Source organism: Cryptomeria japonica, chromosome 11, assembly GCF_030272615.1.
Source record: "Cryptomeria japonica chromosome 11, Sugi_1.0, whole genome shotgun sequence".
Lineage (NCBI taxonomy): Eukaryota > Viridiplantae > Streptophyta > Pinopsida > Cupressales > Cupressaceae > Cryptomeria > Cryptomeria japonica.
In genome coordinates, this window is record NC_081415.1 from 119,352,452 (window position 1) to 119,364,289 (window position 11,838).

The 11,838-nt window shown below is 35.1% G+C and overlaps 1 protein-coding gene across 3 annotated transcripts; it reads right to left on the reverse strand.

Moving 5' to 3' along the window:
• Nucleotides 1-5,476: 5,476 nt before the first annotated feature.
• LOC131041096 (2-succinylbenzoate--CoA ligase, chloroplastic/peroxisomal) lies at nucleotides 5,477-11,838 on the reverse strand. Of its 3 annotated transcripts, none has more exons than XM_057974074.2 (11): nucleotides 11,518-11,838; nucleotides 11,356-11,428; nucleotides 11,033-11,189; nucleotides 10,006-10,146; nucleotides 9,753-9,818; nucleotides 9,533-9,630; nucleotides 9,104-9,306; nucleotides 7,624-7,757; nucleotides 6,946-7,367; nucleotides 6,438-6,661; nucleotides 5,477-5,877 (listed from the first exon to the last, which is right to left on the reverse strand). In XM_057974074.2, exons 1-11 carry the CDS (start codon nucleotides 11,715-11,717, stop codon nucleotides 5,730-5,732), a joined length of 1,866 nt encoding a protein of 621 aa, XP_057830057.2. In that variant the 5' UTR covers nucleotides 11,718-11,838; the 3' UTR covers nucleotides 5,477-5,729. The 3 variants fall into 3 exon arrangements, with proteins under 3 accessions (XP_057830057.2, XP_057830056.2, XP_057830058.2); XM_057974073.2 differs by having other exon boundaries at nucleotides 9,753-9,851; XM_057974075.2 differs by lacking the exon at nucleotides 10,006-10,146 and having other exon boundaries at nucleotides 9,753-9,851; nucleotides 11,518-11,834.

An 11,838-nucleotide genomic window follows, 5' to 3' on the forward strand; every position in this document is an offset into this window, starting at 1 on the left:
CCATCTCTCTATAACTCCTATCGCCCATAATGGATTTAGGGTTTTCTTCCAATCAGTTAGGCCTTAAAGAAGTTAGGCCCTTATACCAATTGATAAACTTATAAATCACTAAGAGGGGGGGTGAATCAGTGATAGCAAAAACAATAACACTTTAATCCCAAACTGGTAAAATTTTTTAACCAGTTTACTTAAGACTTTGCATGCAATCCAAAGTGTTATAAAAGCATTCACAAAAATCAAAACATCCACCATAACACAAGTATTTATACGTGGAAAACCCAACTGGGAAAAACCATGGTGAGATGGAACTCACAAGTTAACTATTTGTAGAAATAGGTAACTAGCTGGTTAAGGTCTACAAAATGCTTTGTAAGGAGAAGATCATGTTAGGAGCTATATCTGGTTAAAGGTAACCTCAGTGGAGGATTTAGATCCAAGTTAATGAATCACCTTTTAGAGGATTTGTACAATGAAGCTTGTTAGAGCTTACCCGGTTAGGGGATTTAACTATTGTAGTGATTAGAAAACAAGTGGTATGTGTCGTGCTCTATGAAGTGTACCTGTAGTTGCAACCACAATGCACTCAATAAATCATTACAAGCAATGGTTAGTAAATTGAAACAATGAAAAGTAAAACCATAGCTAATCGACTTATTGCCTCCTAGTAAATGCGAGTGTGAATTTTGCTCTCAGATCTTAGTATGCAAATTGCAATAACTTGACTACACTTAGATGGAGGATTTGAATGCTGAAAATGCATGATCTAGAAAGAATAACATGATTAAGTTACATGAATGATTGATCTAGCATGATTAAGCTACATGAATGATTGATCTAGCGTGATTAAGCTAAGATTTAAGCTAAAATTAAGCATGATAACATTGCTAAGAAATGATAAACTAGAAGCTAGATGCCTATAGTAACAATGCTTAAGCTACAAATGAGATGGGATCCATATTGCTCAAAATGAGGTCTATTTATAGGATTTTCCAAGGCTAGGGGTGAGTTGGCATGAATCAACGGTTGAGATTGATCTAAAGATATCATTGGTTAAATTGGAGGAGGTTGGCAAAGGGAGTTGGATTAAAGGGAACACTTAGTGACAAGTGTCACAAAGGTTCTAGAAGATGTTGGATGAAAGGGGACATGGTGGTAGGTAGAATGGGTTAGGTTTAGGAATGGTTAGGTTTAGGAGTGGTAGAAGTTAGGAGAATTTGAATTTAGAAATTCAAATAATAGGAAAAGGCTAATTAATCTCAACAACTCATTGATTAGATTTGTTTTAATTAATTAGGATTAGAAGAAATGAATTTGGAATGGAGAGAATTAATTAATTAATGGGGGATGAAATGAAATGATTTAATAAATCCTTAGATTTATTAATAAGTAGATGAAAAGGGAAATTTAATCAAATTGCTTAGTGAATTTAATTAAATTGGGGAGGGAGATTAATTGAGATAATTGCTTATTCAATTAATTATCTTCAGACCATTTTTAGGTGTATATAGTATGATCTATGAATAACACATTCTGCTTGTTTAGATTCTTTTCTTCTTACTCATTACCGCATCACCGACATACTCTGTAACTCCTTCAACAAATCGCATCAACTTCAACTCATAACATAACTTGCATCTCCCATATGAAAATAACTCATCACAATGTCTTTTTATAGACATTAGGTTTCATGTCGGCTCAAGAACCTTAACACATTTTCCTAGGTTCGATGAATTTGGACAATCTTCCTTAACACATCACAAATCACCACAAAAATGTCGGTTGGTGGTAACACATCACGACCGACGATAACTCATCACACAATCTGGGAGAACTGGTTTGAGCATCGATACCGATTTAGTGTTGACCACATCAAACTCATATACTAATTGTCTCCATGTGCCTCCTTGTCTCTCTCTGCTACATCTCGAAACTGGTAACAGTGGAATTGACCAAAATTGATTGTCTTAACTGCATATACCGGTTGTCAACATATACTGGTTTAGACACCTTCATATCAGTTAGACGTACTTTATACATATGATGTCGGTTTACAATATGAAGACTTAATAGTAGTACCAGTTTGACTTAATTAAGATGACTATGATAATATCAACATATGTGTGTATGTGTGCCAACAATGACAACACATAAAGTCATCCGATACAAAAATCATCATTAAGCCAACATCCTCCACCCTTAAGCCAAACCCCAAACTCAAGCCGAATTCCTAAAAAAATCCCTCCAAGAAAATAGTTGTATCGAAAGGACTGAATCCCAACACCTGGATACCAACTTACCCCTTCTAATTTTGATGGGCACGAAGAACCCATCACTAGTGATGAAAGTAGCTCCTAGATAGGATTTAATTAACCATAGTGGCAGTTTGAGATGTTTTTATATGTTTTGATTTAAGCAATAAAAGCTAAATTTTGTTGAGTATATAATTTTATGATTATTTACCTTTTAGTTGTAAATGTAATGCTTGAATCTGAAATAGAACATTCTTAAACATTCTTTGGAAAGAGAATTATAACATGGACAACTCTAGAAACAACAATGGGGGTTCTGGACCTGTGGACACAAACCCATGGCCAAGTTGGATCAATTTTTTACCATGATGAACCAAACTCAAGCTAAACTCGTGAATCTAGAACAACGAGATATGAGTCAACATGAAACCAAAGAGGAAGAACATGAATCCCATCATAGGGAGAATTTTAATAGGCATGAGCATATCACACTTAGTGAGCGTTGAGGGGAACACTCAAAATCTCACTTTGAAGCCAAACTAATGAAGGAATTAGGTCAAGAGCTAACTCGTGATATGAAGAAGGTTACTCCACCTAAGTTTGAGGGCATAGTGTTGGGAGATGTCACTAAAGCCTTATCGATGAAAATGGAGAAGTACCTTGAGATAAGAAACTATTCTAAGAACACCAAAGCAATTCAGGGAGTCTTTTGACTATCTAGAGAGGCAACCACTTGGTGGGAGATATAAAAAGCCTGAGCTTGGAGGTAAACCAACCCGCATAACCTAGAAATAGTTTTTAGAAATTTTTGGACAAAGATGGCTACCTCAGTTATTCTTTGACCACAAATTGATAGACTTCCAAGACCTTAGGCAAGAGTAACTCTTAGTTAATGAATACTTAGAGAAGTTCACTTGATTGTTAAAATGTGTGCCACAATATCAAGATGACGAAAGATTCCAAACTCATAAATTCAACTTGGGTCTTAATAATCACATCGAAAAAAGTGTGGAAGTCCTAGCACCTACAACTATGGATGAGGTTTATGAGAAAGTAGTAAGGCGGGAGAAGCAACTTAAAATGAATTATGCCATCCAAGATAGGAGTCGAAAGAAATCTAGGCAGATTTAGACATTCAATCCTTCAAAAGAAAGGGCAAAAAACGTGAATATGGGAAGAAGAGAGAAAAAGGATCTAAAGGAAATAAACAGGAAAAGAAAGGATATAATAATTCCAAAAAGGATGTGAATACCTCATTCAAGGGTACTAAAAAGAGAAGACCACCAATTGTATGTTTTACATGTGGAGGGATGCAACTCAATGTCCAACAAAGAACCAAAGTGGGCAACAACAAAAAAATCCACTACTAGGCTCTCCATAGAATACTAGCATCTATGCATATTTTTTTGATGAAGATCACATGTGGGATTAATCATTAAACTCCTCAATATAACATTTCTTCTTTCTCCCTAGCACGTTAACCAATGCTCACTTGATGATCTTATCCATAACATAATCCTATTTCTCTTTGTTGTTCATGGGACAAGCATTCAAATAGATATTACCTTTTTCTCATCCATTTGATGTTTTGTCTCATCCAAGTCTTCTTTCTTTTGCTCAAGCTATTATAAAAAATAACCTTGGGCTATCCACCTACTTCCATTTGTTCAGTTCTTTTTATATATCATATGAGACACACCATGAAAATTGCTTCAATAGGATCTGCCCCCATTTCACTCAGCCTGAACTTTTTATTTTGAGCTTTCTTGTAATCAAGTGTTTTTGGATTTTCTCAATTTGTTTCCACTTCAAGTCTGAAGTGATTCTAGCCTACAATTCACACCGATAGAGCACTAAAAGCCCAAAAAGAATCTAGGTAGTTTTCCAATCCCATAGTTTTGTAGTTATTTTGAGGAGCATATAATGCTTTCCATTTTCCCAAAGTTCTCTTCTTTCTACAACACTCCCAACTTAGATCGTTGTGGAAGTCAATCCTAAGATACTTTTACTCTGTAGTTTCTTCAAGAATATTGCCTTCAAAGTAGAACTTATGTTGTCTTTACTTTCTTCTATTGGAGAAAATTACGACTTTAGTCCTGTTGATAATAACTTGCATCCCCACTACACTGTGAAAATGCTCAAGGGAAAATAAGTGGTTTTGCAACCCATGAGATGATTTAGCAATTGGAATTTAAAAGCCTTATCACAAACTCTCCCAAATGGGCATTGTCTCCACCTTGCAAATTTGACCATTCTTCGAGCTTGTCAATATATAAACCAAAAATAGTAGGGAGTAAGGGGTACCCTTGCTTCACCCCAATGTTACTCCTAAGACTTTCTAAAATACCTATCAAAATTTTTTATTTTGACTTTAACTCTCCATAAAGTCTATGTATAATTGCTCTAAGATGCATAGGAATCCCAAACTCATCCATTCTATGTTATCATCATGTAGACATCTAAAAATGGCTAATGCGTTTTCATCTTGTTGTGTCATCATATTTTTATTCTCTTTTCTATTCATTATGATTAAATAAATTTTGATCATTTCATCAAGCTAACATTCCTCTTTTATCCATATTAATTAAATAAATTTTAATTATTAAAATAATTCATTATTTTCATCTTATCATGTCATCATATTTTCATTATCTTCTCTATCCACATTGATTAAATAAATTTTGATTATTTCATTAAGCTAATGATTTTATTATTTAATTAATTCTCCTTTTTTTTTTATTGGTGGCAGGACAATGGTCCAATAGGGGTTTGAACCTTTTGGCCACAACACTAACACCACCACTTAACCATCACACTATGAGATGAATCCCTCTTTAATTAATTCTCCTATAATCAAATAACTACATGACATATCTTCCAAAATTAAATAAATTTCAAATAATTTCTTTAATTTCTTTCCCATCAAAATAAATAAAGTCAATATTTTATTTATTGCTCCAACCACGAGCTATACATTTAATCTCTCTTAATTGTTCCACCTCATCAATCCATGTGCTAACCAGAGGTGTTACCCAATCTCAAATTTTCTCATCTATTAATTATTTTAATTAATCTCGATTATTGATCAAATGTTAACCAAAATATATAAATAAAACTCTTTACATTTTCGTTTCCCCTTAAAACAATTGTTATCAAGTGCCTACATTATTACCAAGCATCCTAGCATTTCCAAAATATCGAAAGTATCAAGAGTAAATATCAAGATATCAGAAGTTTTTGAACACATATTGCTTTATTCAATGGCACCACAATATTTGATTCTACAAAGAATTTAAAGGGATTGGGTTATAATCCGACTCTCCAGCTCTTCTGTTTGAATGGTGTCCTCAGTTGTCAGAGTATTTCCTACTAATGAATTTAAATGGAAGTTCAGTAACTCTGATTCTAATTCTGGAGACTCTAGACAATTTTAATGAATCAAAATTAGATACAACTGAAACTGAAGACCAATATTGTATTCTACAAGCTGCTTCTAGCTGCTGTCAATTCTGAACAGGGTTGAAGTCTCAAAAGAATTTCTCTCTTCACTGAATCTCTCTTCACTTTTCCAGTTGTGGTTCTTGGAAATGGCTCTTTCTGTGGGAAGAAAATCCTGGGTGACTTAAACCTGTTAACGTGAAGCACAAACCAATTTTCTTATCAATGGTCTCATGTACATTGTCACAACCATTTAACGTTCTAGCATAATCCCACTCCAAACAAAGAGAAAGAAAAGAAAAAGGAATTTCGAAGTTGTTTCAATTTCTGTTGCAAAACTCATATTACTTTCTATCTCAAGCAAAATTAGATTACGAAACGTGAGATATTATCTGTAGTATGTACCCTTAGTATAATGAATTAAAGTAGTGCCTTCATCACAGGCGGTATTGCTGCGATACATCATAAAGAACTAGGGTACACACAACATATAACATCACGTCAGATAATTAGTATTCATTTTTTTTTTGGTTTATGTAGTATTTAAAGGATTATTTCTGGAACCAACTGTGTATGTTGGATCACAATTCTCTTTTTGACGATGGATCATTGAATATAATCTGAAATATTGATTAAAAACATGTTAATTCTAAAAAAAATCTATTAAATCTGAATGTAGAAACCCCATTAAAAATCTTAGTATAGTTACAAAATCTACAAATTTCAAACATGTTGGTAGGAGAGGCGTACCCAGAAAGCCCTTGCTGTTTACAAAATAATTGTAGCAGCATTGGGGACAATTTCTTGTGCTCATTCATAGCTACATTGTTTTGCATTGGGAAATTCTGATGTTCCCAGTGCCAACCGTCCCTTAGCCGGATGCATGCAGTAACAATTTCAATAAACCTTGGGTCTGGGATTCCAACAACCACAGCAGCCAAAATCCCTGGATGCTGTAATAAGATCTTCTCCACCTGTGATATTAGGATATTAATCATTGGCGCATATGAAATAGATGAGTACCATCTTAACAATCTAAGAAAATTATGCTCTAGCAACAAAAGTTCATGTTTTTGTAGATGGAAGACTTTAAAAAGAACAAAAAAGCCAAATAAATTGAGCTATAACTTAGAGCTGAAGATATCCTAATCAATAACAGAATAAACTGCCACGATAGAACACGGTGATTTTATGGGTGCATTTTTATAGCAGAGGATATTATTTTAAATTGGCATGGAGCTGCAAGCAAGACATTCACCTCGGAAGGATAAACATTTTCTCCACCACTTTTAATCATGTCCTTAGAGCGGCCAAGAAGCCATAATCTGCCCTCTTTATCAATCCATCCTAGATCCCCTGTATTTAGCCATCTATTTTCACTCAATGCTGCTGTGGTGGAATGCTTTTGGCCCCAATACTTTAGCATCACATGTGGGCCTCTTGTCAATATATTCCCCACATTATATAAGTTATTAGCATCGAGACATTCATTACTCTGTTCTATCTGTATTTCCACATGAGGAGCAGGCTTTCCCACACAAACTCCTATTGGGTGATCTTGAAAATTATTCTGATTTGCTGGATTTATGGAATACTCCTGTATTTTGGTAGAAGTGCCTTGTCGAATGATTGGATCACAGGCAAGAATGAAAGTCATTGAGGAGCAGGCCTCTGTCATACCTTTTTTAAAATAACAAACAAGATTCCACAAAAAAAAGTAGAATTAGGTCTCCTTAGGAAGTATACTGGTGGTGCTGAAAAGTTAAGTAGAAATAGGTGAATGAGTGCTGAAGTAATATGCAAAAATAGGTGAATGAGTGCAACTACATGAATGAAAATGACGTGACAGAAAGGTTCATTGGAAATGTAAAATGGGAGAGTTTTCATTGATTCTGTCATCTCCGTTTGCTAATAAAAAAGCAGTCTGTGAACTAACCATAAGCCGAAAAGATTTGAGCTCTTGGAAAAACTTCAGTAACTTTCTTGATAAGTTGTGGTGACAGGCTTCCAGCTCCATTAAGTATCTTCTCTAGACTTGAAAAGCATAGTGTTGATTCTCTTTTCTTCCTCCTATTGCAGAAACACGAGGGAAAAACAATTAGCAGTGCCTAAGTTAGGATTTATTCTCACAAGTTCCATTTTGCCTTTAGAAACATTATAGTTACACACAAGCAACATAAATCAAAACATTTTTTAAAGTACAAACATTATAGTGATACAGGTGGGCTACAGAAAACATAGATCAGACTTTCAGTTTCAGCAAAAATCAAGATAGTAGAAGAATCACGTTTTGATCACAACTCGGGATGCCAAAAGATCCATGAGTAAAAGAAGGCAAAGTAGTTATACCACTATTCAGAGTACCAAGTTTTTCAAACGTCTTAATATGTTATTGGAACTGTAATATCCAAGCTTGCCACGGATCCTAATCTGCATGAATCCATTTAATTTGCATCTTCTCTTTACATGGCACTACAGAACCTTCAGAGTTGTCCATGTAAATTTCCTCTCCTAGCCTATTCATATGATGGGTATCCACATTCCTAGTTGTTTGCAACGATCACAAGTACTTATATTGCTTTTAGTTTCGTTTAATAGAAAAAATGCTAAGAGTGATCCTGTAAATTTTCTCTCCTAGCCTATTCATATGTTGGATTTCAAAATTCCTAGTTGTTTGCAACAATCACTCATATTATTTTTTGTTTCCTATAATAGAAAAAATGTATTACTATTCTATTCTTGGCTACCGGTCTTAGCTTATACCTGCCAAGGAGCCCTTATAGGACTCAGAAACCTGATTAGAAACAACCAATTGCAATTACCGTTTCCTGCTTATCCCTTATGGAAGAAGTGCCAATTCTAAGTGATATTTTTCATGTACAAATATATTTTGAATATTGCTAGCTTTCATTTGGCTACAGATGGGACAACTAATGCCTCTATTATGGTTAGTAGTTCTAATGTAGGAGAGAGTAAAATCAATCATATCAAGCAATTTTATATTTCAAGTGAGCTTTCATTCTTCAGTAAATCTTCAATCTTCAATTGTTATCTAGTATTTGATCTTCCTATTGTCTAACTAGCTGATATTTCTGTTCCATGGGGAATCTTTGATCGGCAATTGTTCCTTCTGCTCATCACTTTGGTTCTGTTCTAACTTGTGTCCTACCTCTATCTCAGATTTTCCAAAATATTACCAGTAACCACATCTCTGCTTAGTACTGCTTTCTCGGCGTCAGGGTCATACTACATATTGTTATAACCGCTTATTTCTACTAGGGTTTGACAAGCAATAGCAAGCATCTTTTGCCAAGAGAGTTTGGAATGGTCTAATAGAATTTTTTTAATTTATTTTTATTTTTTATATTTCTTGTAAGAGGATTTAGTTAGGCAAGTAAAAGTTTTTTTTAGCATACCTTGAATTGATGCAAAATGTAACTATATCAGCAAGCATAGTTGGTACAGTGATCATTGCTGATACAGAGTATCTTTGTATTGCAAATATAGCAGAAGCTGCTTCAAACTTGGGTAAAAAAATATGGCATCCTCCTGCCAGTACAATGGCCAACGCTGAAGAGATTCCACCAATATGACATAGTGGAGAAGTGTGAAGATAAACCTGCCAAACATGACGAGGAGTATAAAATGAGAATTCTCCAGATTCTACTCGGAAGTCAACTTGAAAAGAATTCAATAAATTCCTCTCTGCAGTCCTACTATTTTAAAATTGACAAATTTCTAATTTACTAAACAGTGACAAATTTTGTGAGAAGCCTAATAACCGCAGAGCTCTAGCACACCATTTATAACTTAAATAATTTAACTAGAAATACTCAAGAGATTACATCATTGTGGTTGTAGCCTATAATGTCAATCTTTGCTTGTGACTGAACAATCAGTGCATCATGGCTGATTGCTACTCCCTTTGGATTCTCTGTTGTACCTACAAAATAAAAATCACAAAGCATTATCATTCTAAGAACACAGATGAAATTAAGAACAGTATAGAAACCATCAAAATGAAAGAGAGTCAAATTAGACCATCACTTAAGGAGTGTAGAACACCTGATGTAAAGCAAATCAGGGCTACTGAATCTGGTGCCCAGCGAAAGTCGAGGTCCTGGAACCCTCCTGCATATAGTCCAATGGACTCTGCACTAATCACTATCAAAACTCAAGTTGAGTTCAGCATTCCTATGATTGGCCTAACAAATCAATCAAAAGTTAAAAACTATCCACATGCCTAAACATCCTTTACAGTGCTGGGCCTATATAGTCATCTACTGAACAAATTGATCCAAAGACTAGTAGTACTAACCAGATGTCTGAATTAAACTGTCTTTGAGTTGCTGAGATTCAGTGTTCAAACACATTCCTCTGCACTTATTGTTAAAAAAACATAGCATGGAAAGGCGCATACTGCATACTATAGTTTGGATTGGTGGAATTCCTTGTATCACTATTTTGATAGATAATAAAATCCCCCCAATGCACACATGTTACATATATTAGTCAGCAGTGTTGATAATGCACTACTTTTAAACACGAGTAAGACAATCTTTATGTTTTTGCACTTACAATCGTATGGTTACCAAAGTAACAGCATCATGAGAGCAATATATAGGGTTCAACACCTTCATTGTTTTTGGATGCCTCTTGTACATATAAATTCCAATGTAGATTTGCACTAATCTAGCTTTATTTCGGAGTAATTACACTGGTTGCTTAATTGGTCTAGCAATGTAACTAGTCTAGCCTTACTGTACTCACTAATTATTTTTCCTAAACTCTACTGGATTAGTCCAGCGATTTAAGGAATGTAGGTAATATACAAAGAGTAATGATTTTTCATTACATATGCTTCTTGCAAGCATGGAAAAGAAGCTAGATGGCGAACAGTTCAAAGCAGTAGATACATTAACTGTTACACTTGTAAGAACGAATATTTAGAGATGCTTATGTTTGAATTCCCTGGGGTCTGTTGGCTCCTGCCCAGATTGTGGGTTCGAATCCGTCATTCTTGATTTTTCCATGGTGTGTAGGTGAGGGTCTATCATGTATCGCTTCAGAGGTCATAGGGCTCGTTTTATAAAGAGCTAAGTTTTGGATTGCTGGATTAAACTCTCAATTTCTTTGAATAATTAAATAATGAAAATATGAAATAAAATATCATTAGTGCAATGATGACGATGAAAACTTTCTGGAGATAACTTAGGATACGTATGGATTAATTCCTAAACAATCTGACAGCAGAGTGGTAGTTCACAAGAAAAAAACATTCAAGAAGTGTTGAAAATTTTGCAGTGCTTTAGCATGTAATGGTGGTTTATATTGGTTAAACTTACATTGTGTCTCCTGAGGATCTTCTTCTCCAAGCAAGACATGAAATTGCAAGCTTGGAATTTTATAAAAGAACCGCTTTGACCATTCCAGGCAGAAGCTATCCACAACCAGCATTACAGGACATACTTGCCCAGCTGCCAAAAGGGCCTCTTCAGGGCTCTAAAAATTCAAACAAACTGCCCAAGTAAGTAAAAGTGCTAAAAAAGTTCTAAGGGGGAAGAAAACCATCTGGTACCATCATTTGACAATTCATGAATGTATTATTTTTGGGTAAACTTTACATCGTTCAAAACCAGAGTATGTAACTTATACTGAGAGTGTTTACCCATCGGTAGTTCAGGGGAGCCACTATACATCCAGCACACATCACAGCCATCATCCACTCCAAATACAAATCACTGCAGCAATGCAATTTATGTTGAGTGCTAGAGGACGGTTGAAAGACATGTTACCAAATTGAACAGTTGAATGACAAGATTTGAAAAACCTGTTAAGTGCGGCAATGGCTACAACATCTCCCTGCCTGAGACCCAACTGCAGCAATCCATTTGTAAGAGCTGCAATTCTGTCCAGGAAATGCATTCCAGTTTTGTGTGTAGACCCACATATTGTTACACTCATTTCTGCACGTAATTGTCTCATGATGTTCAGAGAAGAACCTACATGGGTTCTGCCCTGAGACATCATGATAGATACACAGAAATTGTGATGCAGGATTCTGAGCCATTAATTATATTGCATGTATGATACATATAATACAGTACTCTGTGACTGCAATCTTATCCTCGATTGGCATTGGACTATATCC

Bases quoted from the DNA above. Each gene is read 5' to 3' on its own strand.
- LOC131041096 (XM_057974073.2), bottom strand. From the start codon at position 11,717: ATGATGTCTCAGGGCAGAACCCATGTAGGTTCTTCTCTGAACATCATG. The intron at 9,631-9,752 runs GTGTTCTACACT...TTTATTTTGTAG, and splicing joins CCTGATTTGCTTTACATCAG to GTACAACAGAGAATCCAAAG. The intron at 9,307-9,532 runs GTAATCTCTTGA...CATGTTTGGCAG, and splicing joins TAGGCTACAACCACAATGAT to GTTTATCTTCACACTTCTCC.